Here is a 24525-nt window from a genome sequence, read left to right as displayed (position 1 = left end):
GTAACTCCGTTAAATATAACTGGGAAAATTTAATTATTAAAAGTTTAGGGGTTTCTCGAGGCTTAGGAACTCCCCAGACTTCTGTCATATTGGTTTTTAAAACCAAAAAAACATTAAAACAAAAGTTAAAAAGGATAGGTTTCCAGTTTTTTCGGGTCTATGTTTTGTAAATAAGCGTTATTTCCCTTTATTGTGCAAGTTGAATGCTTTTTTTTTTTTTTCCGGGGGGGTCGGGCAGCGCAACTGTTACATTTAGGTTTGTTTCACCGCACCTAAAGGGGGAAACAAAGGCTCTTAGAAGGGGAAGAAATGGGACAAAAAGATGGCCCCAGAATAAAGGGGTGATTTTAAGCTACGGGAAAATGGTTTTAAAGGGTATAAATTCGCCCACCTTGGAAGAGAGATATGTGGTTAAAGAATGACATGAGCACAACTCTTATATTTTCTAAAAGAAATCGATGGGGCGGGGGGACATGGAACAGTTCTAGGGAGATGTAGGAATTGAGGAACCAGAGGACATACCATGAAATTTTAAACTGGAAACTTGTTAGGAAAAAAGAGGGAAAAAAAAGAAGTACTTTTAAAATTAAAAAAATGATGGATGAATGGAAAAAAAAATGGGCTGAGGGTTTGGTTAAAGCAGAAAACACACACACCCATAGGTTAAGTTTTACGATGGGGGAGAGGGAAAATAAATTTAGGAGGGTTATGGGGGGAGGGGGGGGGGGGGGGGGACCACGGGAAGGGGGTTTAAAAACCAAAAACATCCAAAAGTACCCCAAAAGCAGTTTAGGGGTTTTTGGGTTTTTGACATTATGGGAAAAATCGGAACCAAAGGCAGGTGTTTCCAAGTCTCAGATGACAGGGCCCCCCTACCTTTCCCCCCCCTCCCTCCCCCTGACCCTCCTCCTTCACCTCCCCCCCCCATTTGGAGGAATCTCCCCCCCTTACCTCCTCCTCTCCCACCCTTTTTCCTCCCGTTTTGGTTTAAACATTTACGGGGATTCATGTCTCCTTCCCATCTATCGACTGAAAGAAATACTCTCTTCTCTCTCTTCTCTCTCTCTCTCTCTCTCTCTCTTTTCTCTCTCTCTCTTCTCTCGTATATTATATATGATATATATATATATATCTTAATATTTATATATTTATTTATATATATTTTATATTTATTTTATATAATTTTTTATAATTTAAAAGGGGGGGTCCCTGTTCTTAACGCTACCTCCCCAACGCGGGAAAAAAGCAATTTTGTTTAAAAAAAAAAAAAAAAAAAAAAAAATAAAAAAAAAAAAATATATATTATATTTATTATATATATATTATAATTATAGGGGTTTATATATATAAAATTTTAAAATATATATATGGGGGGTGGGGGTTTGGTGGTGTTGGTTTTGGGGTGGTTTGGGTTTTGGGTGGGGTTTTTGGGGGGGTGGTTTTGTGGTGGGGGGGGTGGGGGGTTTTGGGGGTTTGGGTTTTGTGTGGGTGGGTTTTTTGGGGGTGGGGTTGTTTGGTGTTTGGTGTTTTGTGGTTTGGTTGGGGGGTGGGTTTGGTTGGGTTGTTGGGGGGTGGGTGTGTGGGTGTGGTGTTTGGGGTTTTTGTGTGTGTTGTTGGGTGGTTTGGTGGTGTGGGTTTGGGTTTGGGTGGTGTGGGGTTTTTTTGGGTGGGTTGGGGTGTGGGGGGGTGTGTGTTTGGGGGTTTGGGTGGTGGGTGTTGTGGGGTTTGTGGGTTTGTGTGGGGTGTTAAAAATTTTTTTTTTTTTTTTTTTTTTTTTTTTTTTTTTTTTTTTTTTTTTTTTTTTTTTTTTTTTTTTTTTTTTTTTTTTTTTTTTTTTTTTTTTTTTTTTTTTTTTTTTTTTTTTTTTTTTTTTTTTTTTTTTTTTTTTTTTTTTTTTTTTTTTTTTTTTTTTTTTTTTTTTTTTTTTTTTTTTTTTTTTTTTTTTTTTTTTTTTTTTTTTTTTTTTTTTTTTTTTTTTTTTTTTTTTTTTTTTTTTTTTTTTTTTTTTTTTTTTTTTTTTTTTTTTTTTTTTTTTTTTTTTTTTTTTTTTTTTTTTTTTTTTTTTTTTTTTTTTTTTTTTTTTTTTTTTTTTTTTTTTTTTTTTTTTTTTTTTTTTTTTTTTTTTTTTTTTTTTTTTTTTTTTTTTTTTTTTTTTTTTTTTTTTTTTTTTTTTTTTTTTTTTTTTTTTTGTGTGTGTGTGTGTGTTGTTGTTGTGTGTGTGTGTGTGTGTGTGTAAGGATGGGTTATGTGTTGAAATGAAGTGTTTAAGGGCAAATTTATGTAAGAGGATTGCTCGAATAAGATATGTAAGAGTATGAGAGATACAGTGCAAAGGGGTATTATGAGAGAACTGGAGCAGGGGCGCGGAAAGGTTTGGACAAATGAGAGAGAGCGAGGAGAGGTTGACTGAGAGAGTTACTTAACAGAGTAGAGGGAACAAGGAAGAAGGGGAAACTAAAAAGGAGGGGGAAAGATGGAGTAACAGGTACTTAGAAGACTCGAGGCTTGAATATGCAGGAAGGTGCGGGGCGTGCAAGGGATAGCGCGAATTGGGGTGATGTGGTATATAGGAGACGACGTGCTGTCCACAGGCTGAACGGGGTCATATGGAACGTATGGGGAAAACCACAGAAGGGTCTGTGGGTCAGGTTCTGGATAGAGAGCTATGGTTTTGGTGGATGCTGACGAATGAGGCCATCTCTTCGTCAGCTCCTGGAGCTACCTCGCTAACGCGGGAAGAAGAGTATGTTTATATATATATATATATATATATATATATATATATATATATATATATATATATATATATATATATATATATATATATATATATCCTTAAATATACTGAACTACTTAGAATTCTGAGCTGTCTCAAAATCCAATTCTGTTATCAGCCTTGCTAGTGCATTTATATAAGGACAGAGATGGGAAACCTGATGATATAACAGTCCAACAATGGGCATGTGTGTGTGTGTGTGTGTGTGTGTGTGTGTGTGTGTGTGTCGCTATATATATGGGGTGGGCACTTCCCTTCGTCCCCCTAGTGAGACAGACGAGAGGCAGACACGATGATTCTCTTCGCAACGTTGGTGGTGGCTCTCCTGGCAGGTATGGTGCTGGAGAACACACACACACACACACACACACACACACACACACACACACACACACACACACACACACACAGCTCAGAGGAAATATGAAGGACATATATGACACACACAGACGGTATAGCACAACACAGATGACACATACAGATGCTATATCACAACACAGATGACACATACAGACGCTACATCACAATACAGATGACACATACAGACGCTACATCACAACACAGATGACACATACAGACGCTATATCACAACACAGATGACACATACAGACGCTATATCACAACACAGATGACACATACAGACGCTATATCACAACACAGACGACACATACAGACGCTATATCACAACACAGATGACACATACAGACGCTACATCACAACACAGATGACACATACAGACGCTATATCACAACACAGATGACACATACAGACGCTACATCACAACACAGATGACACATACAGACGCTATATCACAACACGTACATCAGGATGATGGAGGCTAACCCACCTTTGTTGTCTTCCCTCGGCCACCTCCTGCAGGAGCAGAGGCGTGCCCTCCGAGCTTCACCTTCATCAACGGCCACTGCTTCTCCTTCCAGTCCCAGGTGGTCTTGCCCTGGGCAGAGGCTCAGGAGTTCTGTGGCAACATGAGCACCACCCTGGCTGTGGTCAGGTCCCCCACAACACTCAGGGGCATTTATGAATACATCATGACTTATGGTGAGTCTATACCTGAGTGAGTGAGTGAGTGAGTGTGTGTGTGTGTGTGTGTGTGTGTGTGTGTGTGTGTGTGTGTGTGTGTGTGTGTGTGTAAAGATGAGGCTAGATATACCACAAATGTATATCTATGTATGGAAACAAGTGTAGAGTTGTTTCTTGATATGTTTTTTTTTTTTTTTTTTTTTTTTTTTTTTTTTATACTTTGTCGCTGTCTCCCGCGTTTGCGAGGTAGCGCAAGGAAACAGACGAAAGAAATGGCCCAACCCCCCCCCCCCCATACACATGTACATACACACGTCCACACACGCAAATATACATACCCACACAGCTCTCCATGGTTCACCCCAGACGCCTCACCTGCCCTGATTCAATCCACTGACAGCACGTCAACCCCTGTATACCACATGACTCCAATTCACTCTATTCCTTGCCCTCCTTTCACCCTCCTGCATGTTCAGGCCCCGATCACACAAAATCTTTTTCATTCCATCTTTCCACCTCCAATTTGGTCTCCCTCTTCTCCTCGTTCCCTCCACCTCCGACACATATATCCTCTTGGTCAATCTCTCCTCACTCATTCTCTCCATGTGCCCAAACCATTTCAAAACACCCTCTTCTGCTCTTTCAACCACGCTCTTTTTATTTCCACACATCTCTCTTACCCTTACGTTACTTACTCGATCAAACCACCTCACACCACACATTGTCCTCAAACATCTCATTTCCAGCACATCCATCCTCCTGCGCACATCTCTATCCATAGCCCACGCCTCGCAACCATACAACATTGTTGGAACCACTATTCCCTCAAACATACCCATTTTTGCTTTCCGAGATAATGTTCTCGACTTCCACACATTTTTCAAGGCTCCCAAAATTTTCGCCCCCTCCCCCACCCTATGATCCACTTCCGCTTCCATGGTTCCATCCGCTGACAGATCCACTCCCAGATATCTAAAACACTTCACTTCCTCCAGTTTTTCTCCATTCAAACTCACCTCCCAATTGACTTGACCCTCACCCCTACTGTACCTAATAACCTTGCTTTTATTCACATTTACTCTCAACTTTCTTCTTCCACACACTTTACCAAACTCAGTCACCAGCTTCTGCAGTTTCTCACATGAATCAGCCACCAGCGCTGTATCATCAGCGAACAACAACTGACTCACTTCCCAAGCTCTCTCATCCCCAACAGACTTCATACTTGCCCCTCTTTCCAGGACTCTTGCATTTACCTCCCTTACAACCCCATCCATAAACAAATTAAACAACCATGGAGACATCACACACCCCTGCCGCAAACCTACATTCACTGAGAACCAATCACTTTCCTCTCTTCCTACACGTACACATGCCTTACATCCTCGATAAAAACTTTTCACTGCTTCTAACAACTTGCCTCCAACACCATATATTCTTAATACCTTCCACAGAGCATCTCTATCAACTCTATCATATGCCTTCTCCAGATCCATAAATGCTACATACAAATCCATTTGCTTTTCTAAGTATTTCTCACATACATTCTTCAAAGCAAACACCTGATCCACACATCCTCTACCACTTCTGAAACCGCACTGCTCTTCCCCAATCTGATGCTCTGTATATGCCTTCACCCTCTCAATCAATACCCTCCCATATAATTTACCAGGAATACTCAACAAACTTATACCTCTGTAATTTGAGCACTCACTCTTATCCCCTTTGCCTTTGTACAATGGCACTATGCACGCATTCCGCCAATCCTCAGGCACCTCACCATGAGTCATACATACATTAAATAACCTTACCAACCAGTCAACAATACAGTCACCCCCTTTTTTAATAAATTCCACTGCAATACCATCCAAACCTGCTGCCTTGCCGGCTTTCATCTTCCGCAAAGCTTTTACTACCTCTTCTCTGTTTACCAAATCATTTTCCCTAACCCTCTCACTTTGCACACCACCTCGACCAAAACACCCTATATCTGCCACTCTGTCATCAGACACATTCAACAAACCTTCAAAATACTCATTCCATCTCCTTCTCACATCACCGCTACTTGTTATCACCTCCCCATTTACGCCCTTCACTGAAGTTCCCATTTGCTCCCTTGTCTTACGCACCCTATTTACCTCCTTCCAGAACATAAGTGTATATAAGAAAATGTCTATTCAATAGACACGTTACCTACCCTCGTACTTCGCAGACACACTTGCCTCGTACCTTTTACAGCCTCGCTTCCTCTCCCTCAGGTCTGGATGGATCGTACTGGCTGGACGCCTCAGACATCATGTACGAGGGTGACTGGGTCTGGTCTGACGACAGCAGGGTTGAGAGAGGCACCCCATTCTGGGCCATCCGTCATGGACTCTTTGGTAGCTATCTATCTTCTCTGTGGTACACAGTTCACCAGAGTCTTGGTCGCTATCTATCCTACCTATATAGTACAACTCACTGGCTTTCTACCTTCGTCCAGTTCAGTTTACTAGAACTCTCTCCATCTTCGTCTAATATAGTCTAATAATTCTATCTTCGTTAAGTAACTCTTAGAATTAATCACTAGTTCCCCATCTTCGTACACTTCAGTCTAATAACATTTCAAGATGATTCTCTATCTTCATCGAGCACTGTGCCCTAGCTATGTTATCAGTTCTAACAGCATTCTTCAAACTCTGACATTTTAACACAATGTTTCAAAATTACTCCCACAAATGAGAACGTAAGATCCATTTCTTTAATTCTGTCATTCATTGGCGGACGTTTAAATGTCCTTCACTCAGTTAATCACCTCTGAAAAATTTACTCACTCCTTCCATCTTTCCAATATGTTTGGTACCCCTTCATTCATCCCTTCCATCAAATCTCATTTAAATGCTCATCAATCATATTTCCAGTTATTCCAACTACATCGAATCAGGGTTTAATTAAGTTCTAAGATATACGAGTCATTACTGTCTATAGGGTGTTTCAGTTAAGATTAGATTCTAAAATTAAATGATCTGCTACATCTATAATGTAATAATCTATGATTAGCTTATCACAAATTGGTGCTTCTACGATTTGCAGACGTTTTGTATTCTGGCGTGTGATCTAGGATTAAAATTTTTGTCAGGGTTTTATTTGTCACTTTTAAGATCTAATGGCCATTATGTCTATTTCAAGTGATTACGTTTACCCATCAGTCTGTAAATTACCTATTTTGTAACTGATTGCTGTAATATTTATGAACACAACGTAAATTTAGAATTCTACATTCTAAGCCAAATTATTACCCCATCACTCACCAATTTATACCCTATCATTCATTGATATATATATATATATATATATATATATATATATATATATATATATATATATATATATATATACATATATATATATCATACCCATTGTCTACCACACCAAGTTTTGAATATACAATTACCCCATGATCTTTTTTCATCTATCTCTGTACAAGAAGATGAGAATCTAAATTGTATCTAAACTGGACACATACATTAGTAAGAGAACCTTGGCCAACCAGATGTATCTCTAATAAATCAATTTATATAATGATATCACTAGATCTATTTGAATGTTTAGTTGTAGTTAAAACGTAACAATAAATTCGGACAGTATTCGAGTCAAGGAAGGTCGTCGAAAACCCATTCGAAGCAGTGGTATGAATCACCAAAACACCCTTTCCGAACCACTGAACCCTTATGTCACATGTGGATCTCTGTATGTCTCTCTTTCACACACTTCCTTCGACGCCTTCTGCAGGCTGGTCTCACGAACCTAACGGCGGGAAGGAGGAGAACTGCCTTGCCCTTGATGAGAGTCGCCTCTACTATTTCAACGACGTGTCCTGCGAAGCCTTGCATCACCCACTCTGCCAGGGGTCCTAAGCTATGAAGGAAGAGGAGAGATCCTCCTCTCCTTCTGCAGGATGAAGACTTGGATGTTGGATGAGAAGACCTTGTGAGGGACGACGGAGGACCTCCTGCAGGAGAATCTACACGAAGGTGTCACTATTTGTTGCTGGGAAGTACTAGAGAGCTGTCGTCCAAGGCTGAGGCCACTGTAGACCTGCGCTTTTAACCCGCCTATCTTCATCCAAGCAATGGGACGAGGCTACGAAATAAATAATCACTGTAGATATATAGATGTAGCGGGTGTTGGACCTCTTCTAACACCGAAATAAAGGCTTTACGAGAACGCTGCGTGTCATATGGAGATCAACACCAGCCAGCTTACAGCTCTAACTAGGCTTTGCTTGACACCCTCACCCCTCCAAGCTGTCTATCAGAGTTCGTCAGCTTAGCTTTGTGAACCTCACGTCCTTTGACAAGTTCCTGTAAAAGGCTATTACGGAAGACGGTATAGAAATGAAAAGTACATAACATTGTCTTTTGAGCCATTCCTCTCCCTCCCGAAAACAGTGATAAAGAGTCCCTACCATATGTAAAGTAGACATGACAATGATACAGGAAAAATATTAAATCCAGACATTTACATTGAACAACTACATGAAAATAACATTTGAAGACAGTGACACAGCAGTGTAAGACGAACACAGAAACGAGTTTGGTTACAATATTTCCAAAGTCAGAAGAGAGAAGATGGCCTATGTTTTGGAAATTGTAAATAATGAATGAAAAGACATAAGAATGAATACATAAAAAGACCATGGTCTCTCTCTCTCTCCTCTCCTCTCCTCTCTCTCTCTCTCTTCTCTCTCTCTCTCTCTCTCTCTCTCTCTCTCTCTCTTCAAGTACATGGTTCACACAAGGCATGACGTTCGCGTTAACAGGACAATATATACTGCAGAGAAGCTGTGGCAGATGAGATGGTTGGTTTTTATATTTAAAAAATGAGTTTTGTGTTTAAAATCTCAAGAATGTTGAAGCTCAGGCAGTAGTTATTTTGCCGATATAATTGACACTGGTGGGTTCAACATACCAGTATTATGATATTTATTTTCTTCTTGCGCCACTCTATGAGGCTATTTATCGATGTATCGACTTTTCTATGAATGAAAGTTTCTGTAAACATTAAGATAAAAGAAAGAGAAGTTGGTTGCAACAATTCTAAAGGCGAAAGAGAGAAAACTGGCGTATGTTTTGTAAACTGGAAGTATGATTTGCTTGTTGGATCAGGTGTTGCTGGTTGTGGAATTTCAGGGATGATAATTATGGGGGTAGTGGTTATTGAGGTGGTATAATATATATATATATATATATATATATATATATATATATATATATATATATATATATATATATATAGTGACACGTAAAATGTGCATGATGTTTCTTTGATGCTGCATGGCATCTACTTGATATTTGTCTGTCATCTCGCTGATGCAGGCTGTTATCTGCTTGACAACTGCCAGGTGGACAAGCGTCTTACAGCTTGACAGTGTCCTTAAGATTATTCTTCCGTTCTAGAGTTCGATGTAACGGTTGATGCCAACTGGAAAAGTGATACAAGTAAATGAAACTGGATGAAATTCCACTGAGGCTCATCCACATCCCACCACGACTTCTGTCCTTTACGATAACATAAGGGTCATCCACACTCATACGTGATTACAGCCAATCACATCCTTCTCAAACATAGACGTTGAAATATCATTGGTTCTCGGGGTATATAAATCTCCATCTCAACCGTCTGAAACAAGTTGTCGACTCTGTCTTAGGTTTCTAAATGCATTCCAGTGGAATTCGAAGCACCTTCTTTACTCAGTCTGCTCAGGAGAGCTTAAGGAGTGGACGCATCCTTAGAGTTGGGAAGCCATCCGAAGGATTACGTATTTCCGTCAGTTCAGAACAATGCAAAACTTTGTTTATGTTCGTCAGAGCGTTGTAGAGAGAATCAAGTTCCCGTATGTACGACAAGGTTAAAGATCCTTCTCATGTGTACCCCAAGAATTCAAAGGACTCAACACGAAAAAGTCGGATTGAATTTGAATATCCCGGATTTTAATATTCAATTAAAGATGTTTATACTCATATATCTTTTTTTTTTTTTAATCATCTTATGTACTAACTCCTTACATCTACAGCTTTAGTTTAAAATCGTAAAATTCTTTGAGGTTTTATGTACTTTGTAAGTTTATGACACTACTTAACCTAAAGAAATATGTCCTAATTGTATTTTGTCCAACATTCCTTGTTATAAATGTATTTGTCCAACATTTCTTCTATCATAAATGTATTTGTCTAACGTCCCTTAAGAATGTGTTCCTGTACCTTCCTCCTAACTACTGCAACTTGGAAGACATGTACCGTCTGGACGGCTCTACTGTACCACTTCCGGTGCGCGTACCACCTCGTACCACCCTAGTGTACCATCAGCGGTACGTGTACCATAGGCTGGAAATCACTGGATTCAACTGCTGCTCGAAGCTAACTGGTATGCGTATGAAGATGTATGAAACCTTGCGTACACGACGGTACGACCCTCGAGCACGACGGTACGACCGAATACCAAGACCATGCGAAACTTGGGTATGATGACCTGGGTCCTGGGCCTTTCACCTGACCCGTAAAGGTCAAGTTAGATAACTGATCGTCATAACCCATGATCCCATACGATTAGTCTAAGTCTAATATCTTCTCCCAAAAGGCTTCGTTAGATTTTGACGAGTCACCCATATCAAAGGTCATCCCCTCTCGAAACAGTACGTAGAAAACGGAATATATCATAACCCACCAAAGGGTGTCTGATCCCAAGAATTATATAAATGCAATCTACGGTGTGCAATAACTTTAAATCTTGTGTATAGAGTTTGAGTAACTATAGATAAAGTGATGAAGATGTCGTGACATCTATACTCTCTCTCGTTTCATGCTTGCTCTTTTCTATCTCTTTCTCGGCAGTTGAAAACTCGGGTATATGGTAAAAGGTAAATCCTTTGAGGAATCGAAGCAACAAGGACAACCTAATCCTTTGTGTATTCGAAGCAACTGTTCGGGATAATATTGCGCTTAGACCAACATGTCTATTGTGATGGCTGATGGAAGTATAGAGACATCAAAGGAAAAAAGGTTTTTGTTTTGGGGGATTTAGGACCGAACAAACGATCGCACGGTATTAGAGTCTTAGATACGCTAAGCTTAACTATGTTACGTTCCGCCCTACTGGGAAATCTCGTTTATAGAGTTTATAAAGAGGGAGCTTTGACGGGATGAGAGAGAGAGAGAGAGAGAGAGAGAGAGAGAGAGAGAGAGAGAGAGAGAGAGAGAGAGAGAGAGAGAGAGAGAAATATTTTGCAATAAATGATGGATGTTGATAGGCACAAAGACGCAAAGAAGGGGATCTGTAAAAATGTTAAGAATGTTAACATAAATGTTACGACGTTGAATGGAGGAGTACTGGACGTAAGCAGCAAGTGCTTCTGTTGTCATGTATACACACACACACACACACACACACACACACACACACACACACACATGCGCGGCAGTCAGCCCACACCCAACCCAGGTGTTCATTCACCTTTTGGGGACGATCGATGAATGACGTGGTTATCCACCGATTCATATTCAAACTGCGTTTCTGTTCTCGGTAAACGGGGTTAGGATAGAACTAATGAAAGCTCTATCCACACCGTTCACTCACTACGACACAATAGCAGGCAGGAATGAAGAAAAAAAAAGGAGAAAATAGTGACGGAAACGCCATGCAATGTTGTAGAAAAACATGCAAGGAATTTTGACAGGAACAAATAAAGCGAATGTTTATGGTCGCTTATTCACCAGAACCCACGAGCCACCTATTGTCATTATCCCTCGGTCGGTTATAGCCAGAGGTTAGGTTAGGTTAGGTTAGGTTAGGTTTTGAAGTATATCACATGCGTGGAATTTTACAAGAGCAAATGAAGCGAGTATTTATTGCCCGATAGTCATACTCTATTATATATTCAATTATTCTCTGGCTATGAGTCGACATGAGTACGCTGTCCTTGTAACTTAGAAATGAAAGAAAACTTGCTTGAATATATATATATATATATATATATATATATATATATATATATATATATATATATATATATATATATATTTATATATATATATATATATATATATATATATATATATATATATATATATATAAAATCAACTGTTTTCATTTGGAAAGCACCTGAAGAGATGGATCATTATTCCAAACGGTTTTTGGAAGCATTAACAGTTCTTGCGTGATTCAAGTTTGATGGGAACTTGTTCCAATATTCAGCAGCAATATTTGAAAAAAGAAAAAAATCTCCTCTCCAAGTAGTTTTCTTGCCTTTTTACTTTGTCTCATTCAATTTATTCTCGTTACTGCATGCATTGTTCTTATATTCCAAAAAATAAAGTCTTGATAAAGTATATTGTTCGATTCTTTTTGAAAGATTCTGGAAACATCTTTCGGGTCCCCACGGAGGCAACACTTCGTGTGTAAGGGATGATCTTTTTAAGCTCTTCTTCGTACAACGGATTACTTAGAGCTGGAGTTGTTGACGTGGCTTATCTTTGTACTTGTTCACGTTTTCTTCATCTCTGTGTCGTCTGGAAACCGGTATAGAGAAGCATTCTCAAAATGTGGCCAACGAGTCAAACACTGTTTCTGGATATTTATGGTCGACGTTCTAACTACGTACCTGAGGATTTCAGTCTTTTATTCAGAGCTAATCCCCAATCAGCGTGGTGCAGACAGTTGTTGATAACATGTTCCATATCATCTCTTTCATTTCCATTGCACACCGGAGTCCTGAGCTTCTTGTAATCATCCTGAGCTTCTTGTAATCATCCTGAGCTTCTTGTAATCATTCTGAGCTTCTTGTAATCATCCTCATCATCCGGGTCAACAAAATGCCTAGTTCTTACGTTTCTCAAACTGTTTCTTAGCGCTCTGGAGGTGTGTCGAGATCTCTTTACATTATTTCGCATTCTTGGACAGTCACAGCTCTGTACTCTTATGCTTGTCACTCCAGCAGGTTATGATCCGTCTTAGAACCGCAGCCCATCACTAGTTTGTATATGTAGCGGACCAATATCTCCGTGGCACCTCCACTTGTTACGGTCAACAAGTCTCGGAGGCTTCAGAGAGAGAGAGAGAGAGAGAGAGAGAGAGAGAGAGAGAGAGAGAGAGAGAGAGAGAGAGAGAGAGAGAGAAATATATATAAACATCAACACTGACCTTTGAATTCGAACAGAAACTCTGGACACTTTTTTCACCATCAGGTCAGTCAAAACCCAATGGCAGCAACTCGGAGTAGAATGACTGAGGTCATCCATCAGTGAATTATAGTAATGACGGGATAAACAGAGGGACAAAGAACGACTTACAACCCCCACGCACACACCCTCGCCACCCCAGAGAGTCTACAACCCCCACGCACACACCCTCACCCCCCCCACCCACCCCAGAGAGTCTACGACCTCAGCTAAAGAGGTGAACTATTGACCACCTAACAATGGCAAACGACGAGAGACATTCTTGGTAACACAGGCACCTGACCTCCTTCCACGACAGTTCATTTAGCCTTATGTACTTCGTCCAGGACTCATTGGCTTATTGGCCAAATATGTGATTCAGAGAGGTACATATTCCCGAAGTTCCTCCTTGAAGAAACAGAGCCCGTATGTACTTACTTCATCTGAAATATGAAAGTTAATAGTTATTTCTGAAATGCACTTATAATTAGCTAGTAATTACTTTTGAAAAGTAGTTTTGATTAGCTAGTAATTACTTGTGAAAAGTAGTTTTGATTAGCTAGTAATTACTTCTGAAATGTAGTTTTGATTAGCTAGTAATTACTTCGGAAATGTAGTTTTGATTAGCTAGAAATTACTTTTGAAATGTACTTTTGATTAGCTAGAAATTACTTCTGAAATGTGCTTTTGATTAGCTAGTAATTACTTTTGAAATGCACTTTAATTAGTAACTACTTCTAAAATTTACTTTCCATTATCTCTAAAACTTAGCTCGTAATCACATTTGAGACAGAGGATCGCTTCTCAACATAGCTCCCAACTCTGAAACTTATGTATTGCTTGTTTGGAAACATAGATCTTATTCGTCTTTGAAACTTGGTCCTTAATCAACACTCAGACTTAAGATGCTAATCATATCTGAAACGTTGGCTTTGATGACCTTTGAAACTTGGCTCTTTACCTCTGAAACTAAACTCCCAATTACTTCTGAAACCTAGCACGACCGGAGGTGCACGTAACACCGTGTGATACGCCACAACTGTTCATTAACCACATACGTGGTGTTAAATGCTCCAGTCATAAGGAAAACGGGATTATAAACACATTCTAGTACAGTGTTGGATATTTTTTCTGTATCAAATAATGCTATTAGAATATGAATTAGTCAGGATCAAATTACATTATGGGATTAGGAAAATTGCGGTATGTCTTAATGGACTTGAAGTCTTTTTTTTTTTTTTATATATTTCTTGTTATTTCTGTTATTTCTCGTTTAATGCATGTGCTAGATCAGTCGCACCACTATGACTTCCTGCAATATATATATTTTTTTTTTTTTTTTTTTTTTTTTTATACTTTGTCGCTGTCTCCCGCGTTTGCGAGGTAGCGCAAGGAAACAGACGAAAGAAATGGCCCCCCCCCCCCCCCCATACACATGTACATACACACGTCCACACACGCAAATATACATACCTACACAGCTTTCCATGGTTTACCCCAGACGCTTCACATGCCTTGCTTCAATCCACTGACAGCACGTCAACCCCTGTATACCACATGACTCCAATTCACTCTATTTCTTGCCCTCCTTTCACCCTCCTGCATGTTCAGGCCCCGATCACACAAAATCTTTTTCACTCCGTCTTTCCACCTCCAATTTGGTCTCCCTCTTCTCCTCGTTCCCTCCACCTCCGACACATATATCCTCTTGGTCAATCTCTCCTCACTCATTCTCTCCATGTGCCCAAACCATTTCAAAACACCCTCTTCTGCTCTCTCAACCACGCTCTTTTTATTTCCACACATCTCTCTTACCCTTACGTTACTTACTCGATCAAACCACCTCACACCACACATTGTCCTCAAACATCTCATTTCCAGCACATCCATCCTCCTGCGCACATCTCTATCCATAGCCCACGCCTCGCAACCATACAACATTGTTGGAACCACTATTCCCTCAAACATACCCATTTTTGCTTTCCGAGATAATGTTCTCGACTTCCACACATTTTTCAAGGCTCCCAAAATTTTCGCCCCCTCCCCCACCCTATGATCCACTTCCGCTTCCATGGTTCCATCCGCTGACAGATCCACTCCCAGATATCTAAAACACTTCACTTCCTCCAGTTTTTCTCCATTCAAACTCACCTCCCAATTGACTTGACCCTCACCCCTACTGTACCTAATAACCTTGCTCTTATTCACATTTACTCTCAACTTTCTTCTTCCACACACTTTACCAAACTCAGTCACCAGCTTCTGCAGTTTCTCACATGAATCAGCCACCAGCGCTGTATCATCAGCGAACAACAACTGACTCACTTCCCAAGCTCTCTCATCCCCAACAGACTTCATACTTGCCCCTCTTTCCAGGACTCTTGCATTTACCTCCCTTACAACCCCATCCATAAACAAATTAAACAACCATGGAGACATCACACACCCCTGCCGCAAACCTACATTCACTGAGAACCAATCACTTTCCTCTCTTCCTACACGTACACATGCCTTACATCCTCGATAAAAACTTTTCACTGCTTCCAACAACTTGCCTCCCACACCATATATTCTTAATACCTTCCACAGAGCATCTCTATCAACTCTATCATATGCCTTCTCCAGATCCATAAATGCTACATACAAATCCATTTGCTTTTCTAAGTATTTCTCACATACATTCTTCAAAGCAAACACCTGATCCACACATCCTCTACCACTTCTGAAACCGCACTGTTCTTCCCCAATCTGATGCTCTGAACATGCCTTCACCCTCTCAATCAATACCCTCCCATATAATTTACCAGGAATACTCAACAAACTTATACCTCTGTAATTTGAGCACTCACTCTTATCCCCTTTGCCTTTGTACAATGGCACTATGCACGCATTCCGCCAATCCTCAGGCACCTCACCATGAGTCATACATACGTTAAATAACCTTACCAACCAGTCAACAATACAGTCACCCCCTTTTTTAATAAATTCCACTGCAATACCATCCAAACCTGCTGCCTTGCCGGCTTTCATCTTCCGCAAAGCTTTTACTACCTCTTCTCTGTTTACCAAATCATTTTCCCTAACCCTCTCACTTTGCACACCACCTCGACCAAAACACCCTATATCTGCCACTCTGTCATCAGACACATTCAACAAACCTTCAAAATACTCATTCCATCTCCTTCTCACATCACCGCTACTTGTTATCACCTCCCCATTTACGCCCTTCACTGAAGTTCCCATTTGCTCCCTTGTCTTACGCACCCTATTTACCTCCTTCCAGAACATCTTTTTATTCTCCCTAAAATTTACTGATAGTCTCTCACCCCAACTCTCATTTGCCCTTTTTTTCACCTCTTGCACCTTTCTCTTGACCTCCTGTCTCTTTCTTTTATACTTCTCCCACTCAATTGCATTTTTTCCCTGCAAAAATCGTCCAAATGCCTCTCTCTTCTCTTTCACTAATACTCTTACTTCTTCATCCCACCACTCACTACCCTTTCTAAACAGCCCACCTCCCACTCTTCTCATGCCACAAGCATCTTTTGCGCAATCCATCACTGATTCCCTAAATACATCCCATTCCTCCCCCACTCCCCTTACTTCCATTGTTCTCACCTTTTTCCATTCTGTACACAGTCTCTCCTGGTACTTCCCCACACAGGTCTCCTTCCCAAGCTCACTTACTCTCACCACCTTCTTCACCCCAACATTCACTCCTCTTTTCTGAAAACCCATACTAATCTTCACCTTAGCCTCCACAAGATAATGATCAGACATCCCTCCAGTTGCACCTCTCAGCACATTAACATCCAAAAGTCTCTCTTTCGCACGCCTGTCAATTAACACGTAATCCAATAACGCTCTCTGGCCATCTCTCCTACTTACATAAGTATACTTATGTATATCTCGCTTTTTAAACCAGGTATTCCCAATCATCAGTCCTTTTTCAGCACATAAATCTACAAGCTCTTCACCATTTCCATTTACAACACTGAACACCCCATGCATACCAATTATTCCCTCAACTGCCACATTACTCACCTTTGCATTCAAATCACCCATCACTATAACCCGGTCTCGTGCATCAAAACCGCTAACACACTCATTTAGCTGCTCCCAAAACACTTGCCTCTCATGATCTTTCTTCTCATGCCCAGGTGCATATGCACCAATAATCACCCACCTCTCCCCATCAACTTTCAATTTTACCCATATTAATCGAGAATTTACTTTCTTACATTCTATCACATACTCCCACAACTCCTGTTTCAGGAGTATTGCTACTCCTTCCCTTGCTCTTGTCCTCTCACTAACCCCTGACTTCACTCCCCAGACATTTCCAAACCACTCTTCCCCTTTACCCTTGAGCTTCGTTTCACTCAGAGCCAAAACATCCAGGTTCCTTTCCTCAAACATACTACCTATCTCTCCTTTTTTCACACACATATATATATATATATATATATATATATATATATATATATATATATATATATATATATACAAGTCCACGGGGAAATGAAACACTATAAGTTCCCAAGTGCACTTTCGTGTAATAATCACTCACACACACTTGTTTTGCCCAAGACGTATTTATGTACTACCGCATAAAGATTTTTGCCGGAAGTTCTATATGGAGAGTACCTCATAAAGTCTAGCTCACATGAGGTGAAAATTATAGTTTCTACGACAATGGTTTCCATAATGGCACATTCTTATGAGAGCAGTCAAGGTCGGCGCTCGCGTATCAAAAAAAAAAAAAAAGAAAAAAGTAAATAAATAAAACTCGGCATCTTTGAATTTCGTCATCAGTTATAGATAAAGAGGTTGTATTATGTTGTTATCAAATCCATGTTATACATTTACACGTCATAAACACAGTCCGTAAAATAGTTTATCCCAGGTATTGCGTATGATGGTTTATGGAACTCTAATGTGTAACGAACGAATTTTTTTTTATATTTTTTCAGCTCTGTGGACCACAAGAAAGGAATATATTAGGTAGTTTATAGAGGGGTGTGGGTGAGTCCTGGCCTTGCGTTTGACATTAATGGAGGCATAGATAACAATAATAAATGTGCAAAACAGAAATTCTACCGCGGGCAATTGCAAGGAAAATGAGATGCAATAAAAACAGAAAACGGTGGTCAGGCGAGAGAAAATGCCAGGGTCCTTCATTTTTATATCTAGATCAAAATGAAATATCAGTTTATGCCAAAATATTTCGTCCATTCGTACCAACCTTCTTTCTTTCTTACAAATGAGCATACCAATGGTCTTAAGGTAGATGGAACAACACACTCTACTGGATCAAAAAAAAAAGGTTTGGGAATTGGAGCGCGAATTTTGACACCAAACTGGGGTAGAAAAAAAGAAAAAAGAACGCAATTTCTTAATTGAATTCACTCTCGTGTTTGAGAGAAAAGGAGCGGCTTTGCTCCCGATACATGGCTACAGTGGGTGTGTTCATAGTGGACTTTGTTTATAACGTTGCGAGAGCTAAGGAAATCATGGGGTAAATGGTGCCCAGGCAAATTCATGAAACGTTGGTTTGGGAGACGGAGAAAATGGTGATGAGCGAAACAGGAAAGACGAAAGAATGAATGGAATCCATTAGAAGAAGAAATATTGACAAAGAGGATGAAAGAAAGAAATGCAGAGGAAAAAAAATCATAAATGAAATACTAGGAAAAAATAAATTGACTTGTTTTAATGTCAATGTTGTGAAACATCGGACTAGAATACAAATGGCGATATATATATATATTTTTTTAAAGAAAATAGTGTCGTTATGAATAGTGTCTAAAAATTTAAACGACTCGCCAGCGGTATTCACGCGTTTATAGTTTAGTTTGCAATTCAGTTTTAGTGTGTCTGGTTATGGTTTCCTGGGTTTTCTTGTTGGAAATGTAACAAATGCTTCTCATTATCATGTCATTGTCTGCAACAAATTAATGTGAACAAGAAGGAAGTTTAGAGCAAGATTATTTTTTGTTGTTGTTGAGAGTGTATGTGCCACTGAATGCCCCAGTCATAAGCCATATCATTAACTCTATACTGCCGCATCTAGGATTCGAACCTATACGCACACGGCCCGGGAATGCGTCATGGTCAGCAATGCCAACCGTTACACCACAAAGTTCGATAATATATGAAGTTAGAAAGTCACAGTTCAAGTGGGAAGTATTCTAACAATATCTTAACCCTTTTTATTTTTTTTTTTTTAGACTTTTTTCTTCTTTCATCGATTCTTTCGCACGGGACAAAATTTTCTTTGATATTCGGCCTTTTTTAAAAGATTCATAAGGCTTCACTGACCTGTCTCTCCAACTCCTCTCCCTCCCTCACCCGCACCCCAAAGCTGGCAGAGTGAGCGAGGAGGAGGAGGAGGAGGAGGAGAGAGACGTACTGTGCTAGGCGAGAGGGAGGGAGGTACCACCTGCACGGTGCGCTTCTACCCTGGCGGCGACCACCACCGCGCCTGCGTCGCCTTCGGCAGGAGGTTCTTCGTCTTCCTGGACGGGAAAGAGACCCCCTAAGGCCAGCTAATGTGCCCCAGCTACAACTTAACCCTGGCGGTACAGTTTACAGTATTCGTGAAAATACATTTCAGAAATATTATCACACAATTTTTCAGCCACCCCAAGAATAAAGGCGTACGAGAGAAATATATATATATATATATATAACCAGAGGACGCGAGGCTCAACTGGTGGGATATAAAAACATTCTCAAGGCATGAAAAACATTCTCTCCCACTTAATGCCATCTGAAAAACGAGATAGATAAACACTATAGAGTCCATATCTATTTTCAGGTAAGAAACATAATACATATATGTTTCTCTACGTGGAATTCCTTACGTCTATACCTTACCCCAAGCCATTGTCGAAGATCTCGTGGAAAAAACAACGGTCGGTACACCTCCCCAGTCCTGTACTTACGCTTGCACCGCCAGATAGCCTTCCGTATGGCGGTCGCTCTGCTCCTTCGGCTACAGTGATGACGCTGAGCAATCGTCCTTCCCAGGGGCGTTGACAGTTGGCGTTCAAGGTCTACATACCCCAGCTCTCCCGGCTCCTGCAGAGGTGGAGTGATGGTTGGTGAGTGGTTGGTTGGTGACGTCAGTACCAATGAGGACTCACAATAATGCACGGTCAGATGACCTCCCCAGCTACAGGAGAGGAGAGTTAGCTACTTCAAGGCTACGTATTATTCGAAGATCATCTCCAGTGACCCGCGCCTCCCACTACCAGGAACTAAAGACTGGTTCTCTCTCCCTGTCGCGCCTCATGTACTTAAGTGTGTCAACTCTCACAAGGCTCACATATCCACCTACTTCATGCCACCGTGTTCTAGACGTTTCCCTTCCTCGGCAGAATGGTTCGAAGTTCGGGTTCGAATTGTCGTTATTATATTTAAGACATGTTAAACGACCGTTCAAATAATAGTGTAAAATCGATGCCTCGTTTAATTCTCAATCCCAAGGCATGCTCTGGAAAAGTAAATTCTACATTGCCCATATTCTTAAGTAAATATGCTTCGTCAAACCTCCATATATGAGGAGTAGATAAAAGAGCTGGAGCCATTATCAGTACCTTCTCATGGAGGAGATCGCAGACCTGCTAGTAGTACTAATTTTAAGTTACCATTACCCGAGGTTCCTGGAGGACATGGCTATGCAGTGGGGGGTAGACGTGTTCCCTGCATTCTGGCCCACAGCCCAGCCCATGTGCCACGTCCGGGGCCACCAGGCTGGCTCCCTCCTCCTGCACCGCCTTCGCTGGGATGCCTGCGTCCCTTCTGCCGACAAGCTCATTTCTTCCTTGCTTGACCAGGCCACACCGAGGTCTGGTCAACCTGTGGGGGAAGGGTAGTGGGTTATGGAGAGAGAGAGAGAGAGAGAGAGAGAGAGAGAGAGAGAGAGAGAGAGAGAGAGAGAGAGAGAGAGAGAGAGAGAGAGAGAGAGAGAGAGAGAGAGAGTTCTTGTCACCAGAACATCGTTACAAGGGAGTGGTGGATTTTCCGACATCCCCGGCCAATGAGTACAGTTACGTAATGGATGCTCTTCCCAGACGATAACCTTTCAAAAGAGGTGGCGATATCAAATCCCTCCGGCCGGGGTAAACATTGAAGAGGGGCCTGACATCACGTTTATACCAGTGTTACGAGCCACACACCCATACATACATATCCACACTTACAAGAAGGATATGGTTCCATCCATTGATACTGAAGACTGGGAGAATATCCACGAATACTCAGACAGAGTAGGACCAAATATTACTTGCTCATTAATCATGAAGATGGGTGTGGGATGGTTAATGAGCTAAAAATGGCAGTTACGTTGTGTAGCAAGTAGATAACAAGCACGAAAGTCATCATTGGTGCATTTCCTTAAGGTTTAACTTTGAGCGAACCACGCTGGATGGTTCACAACTCCTGTGTTCACGGAAGGGACTCAAAATCCTGGACTCTGAATCGTCTATGTTGACGTCTTCACCAGTTCCAGGTTGTGTGTTGAGGACGGCTTGGTCATTGGCCCTTACCCCACGGGTGGGTCTCACATAACCCTTCCCTGATCATGTCTCACTCTCCTCCTCCACCCCTTTACCTTCAAGGTCAGTCTCACTCCCCTCCGCTATCCCTTTACCTTCAAGGTCAGCCTCACCCACCACCACCTTTTACGTTCAGGGTCCGCCTCATTCCCTCTCCTTATCTTTCGGGTCATTCTCACACCTCCCCCATCTGTTGACCTTCATTCATGTCCGGTCCTCCCGCAACTAAAACCTCTCTCTCTCTCTCTCTCTCTCTCTCTCTCTCTCTCTCTCTCTCTCTCTCTCTCTCTCTCTCTACGTGACGCAGGTGTCCCCCATCTGTCGCAGTAGGGTCCAAATTCCTCACCAGCCTCGCATCCTGTGTCATCCTTCGTGTCATCGGCTCCTGCGCTCTGCTGGTCTTCGGCTACGTCAAAGTCACTTAGAAATTTACTCTATGTTCAGAGTCGTCACTTGTATGAATCCTGAAGCATTCGTGTGTGTGTGTGTGTGTGTGTGTGTGTGTGTGTGTGTGTGTGTGTGTGTGTGTGTGTGACTTTGAAGGATATCGAAAAATGAGAGTGAAGGTGGCTTTGGGGTATCGGGATCTTAACATCCAGAAGGGCGAGAGGCGTGCTGAGGATAAAATGAACAGAATTGATGTGGTACATGACGGTCGACGTGCTTTCGGTGGGTCGAACCAAGGCACATGAAGTTGTGAAAATGAACTATGTAATAGCATGTTGGGGCCTGGCAATAGCTGGAAGGCTGTACTGACATTACATTAGTAAATAGATGTGTACAGTGTAAGCCAATATTCGTTCGTTCCTGACGCCTCCTCTTTAAGGCAGGATAAAGAGTTTGCTTTATTCTAGTGTAGCAACTGGAAGCAAAATAGTGGTTACCTTGCACTGATGTCTTGGGTGACTGTCGACTCAAAACAGATTTTTCACCTTTATCGCCTACGAGAATGGACGAAAAGCAACATACGGGAACTCAACAGCTGGTTCCTATCACATTATCTGAAAAACAACAACAATAAAGATTGACCTAACCTAACCTATATAATCAACGCCATCAGCGTAATTTGATCGGGTATATGCAACTTGTTCACGCGCCACTCAAAACTCATTTGCATGTATATAAATGTCAGCACAGGGAGCATAGTACAGTGAGCGAGGTAGCGTCAGGAACAGATGAATGAGCCATAGAAAGGCAGAAAAATATAATATCCCTCTCTTGGCTCCTGCCTCTGTTCTCTACTTCTAGATCTTAACACAGGAGGGGAGGATATCCAGCTACCCTGCCCCAGCTTGTCTTTTAGTCGCCTTCTACGACACGCAGGAGATACGTGGGCAGCATATATATATATATATATATATATATATATATATATATATATATATATATATATATATATATATATATATATATATATATATATCCCCGTACAAGACCCCGTCCTCAAAGGTGCAGGTGAAGCCTCGCAGGTGACTCCCCTAAGCAGGCGACAGCCCTAGGCGAAGCGATACAGGTGCTACCAAAAGGCTATCACAATCGAGGGTGTAAACACGTCCATTTGCTAGTATTACGTAAGGATCGCGTTGGGATGGTAACACTGCGTCTACAGCAGGCCAGGACGTGGGAGAGGGGACACATGGCCCACTCCCTGAGCGGTGGTAGCACTGTACCCTTGTTGGTGGGGACATGGGGACGACGATGGGAGGGGAGGATGGGGGGACTGTGTTCGGGGCTGTGGTGAGGGAGGCTATGGGGGTGAAAGGTGGGAATTTTAGGGGGGTTAGAGATGATGAAGGAGACGGGGAGCGAGGTGGTGTCTTATGGGGTGGACAGGAAGATGAAGATAGTGATGAGGAAGAGGGAGTAGGGAGAAGTTTGGGATAAGAGGTGGATCGTAGGGGGGTGGGGGAAGGATTGGGAATATGAGGGATCTCTGGGGAGGTCATGGGTAAAGAGGGGGGGCTCTGGGGAAAAGACTGTGAATAATGAGGAGTGGCCCTTGGGGGCTAGGGATGACGTAGGATCCCTTTGGGGGCTAGGGACAAGAAGGAGCCTCTGGGAAAGATTTGGGATGAAAAAAAGGGGCCCCAGAGGAGGCTAGGAGTGAGAAGGGGACCTTGGGGAAAAGGCTAGGGATGAGAAGCAGTTCCTTGAGGAGGCTGGAGATGAGAAGGAGTTCCTGGTGGGGGGGCTTAAGAATGATAAAGGAACCTTTGGTGACGCTAGCAATGAGAAGGAAACGCACGTTAGGAGGCGAGGGATGAGGAAAGATAAGGAAGGGAAGGAAAGATGAGGAAGATAAGGATGGGAAGAGGGCCCTGGGGGAGGCTTGGGGTGAGGAGTGAGCATAGGACAACTGAGAAGGAGGAGGTGTCCCGTGTTATGAGTGTCGACGGTGGATCTTGAGCAAGGAGGGTTCTTAACACTTAGGGTGAAACGGTGTTTATGATGCTGGAGGGTCAGATGGTGCCCAGAACCTACTAGACATGGGTAACTCGTACATGTGTCTCGGGTAATGTGATTTCAGATGGGTGAGGTGGTACTTGAGATTGGGTTGAACGCGTGGCTGTTTAAAGTTTGAAGAGTAATTTCGGTGTGTATATGTTTTGTTGGGCGTTGTCGCATTGTGAGGCAGGGGGTGAGGTAGTTGGTTATGGAAAGGTTTGGATGAGAAGGGGAGAGAGTTTTACACAAACACACACACACCAAACAGAATTATCGTGGTGTAGTGGTTACCGAATATAAGTCAGCACAAGCCCGCACGGGTTCGAATCCCAGGCGAGGCAATCGTCCTGCACCCAACCCAGGTATTCACCCTCTCCTCGGGGCTGGTCGATAAATGGATGCCTGGCTCAGGCTGGTCTGTGTGTGTGTGTGTGTGTGTGTGTGTGTGTGTGTGTGTGTGTGTGTGTGTGAATGAATACACAAAATTAAAGGCAGTGGACAAATATAC

At 41.7% G+C, this 24525-nt stretch overlaps 1 protein-coding gene across 1 annotated transcript; it reads left to right on the top strand.

Moving 5' to 3' along the window:
• Positions 1-3001: 3001 nt before the first annotated feature.
• Positions 3002-8023, top strand: LOC139751115 (C-type lectin BML-2-like). Its single transcript, XM_071666214.1, has 4 exons — positions 3002-3108; positions 3656-3835; positions 6076-6198; positions 7589-8023. The coding sequence occupies exons 1-4, from the start codon at positions 3069-3071 to the stop codon at positions 7711-7713; spliced, it is 468 nt and encodes a 155-aa protein (XP_071522315.1). The 5' UTR covers positions 3002-3068; the 3' UTR covers positions 7714-8023.
• The last annotated feature ends 16502 nt before the right edge of the window (positions 8024-24525 follow it).

Source organism: Panulirus ornatus, chromosome 11 (assembly GCF_036320965.1).
Source record: "Panulirus ornatus isolate Po-2019 chromosome 11, ASM3632096v1, whole genome shotgun sequence".
Taxonomy (NCBI): Eukaryota; Metazoa; Arthropoda; class Malacostraca; order Decapoda; family Palinuridae; genus Panulirus; species Panulirus ornatus.
This window is presented reverse-complemented; position numbering and strand designations above follow the sequence as displayed.

What these genes read in the sequence shown, in the direction of transcription:
- LOC139751115 (XM_071666214.1), top strand. Translation starts at nt 3,069, where the DNA reads ATGATTCTCTTCGCAACGTTGGTGGTGGCTCTCCTGGCAG. An exon ending in GGTGGTGGCTCTCCTGGCAG is followed by an intron (nt 3,109 to 3,655) that starts GTATGGTGCTGG and finishes CACCTCCTGCAG; the next exon opens with GAGCAGAGGCGTGCCCTCCG. An exon ending in CATCCGTCATGGACTCTTTG is followed by an intron (nt 6,199 to 7,588) that starts GTAGCTATCTAT and finishes CGCCTTCTGCAG; the next exon opens with GCTGGTCTCACGAACCTAAC.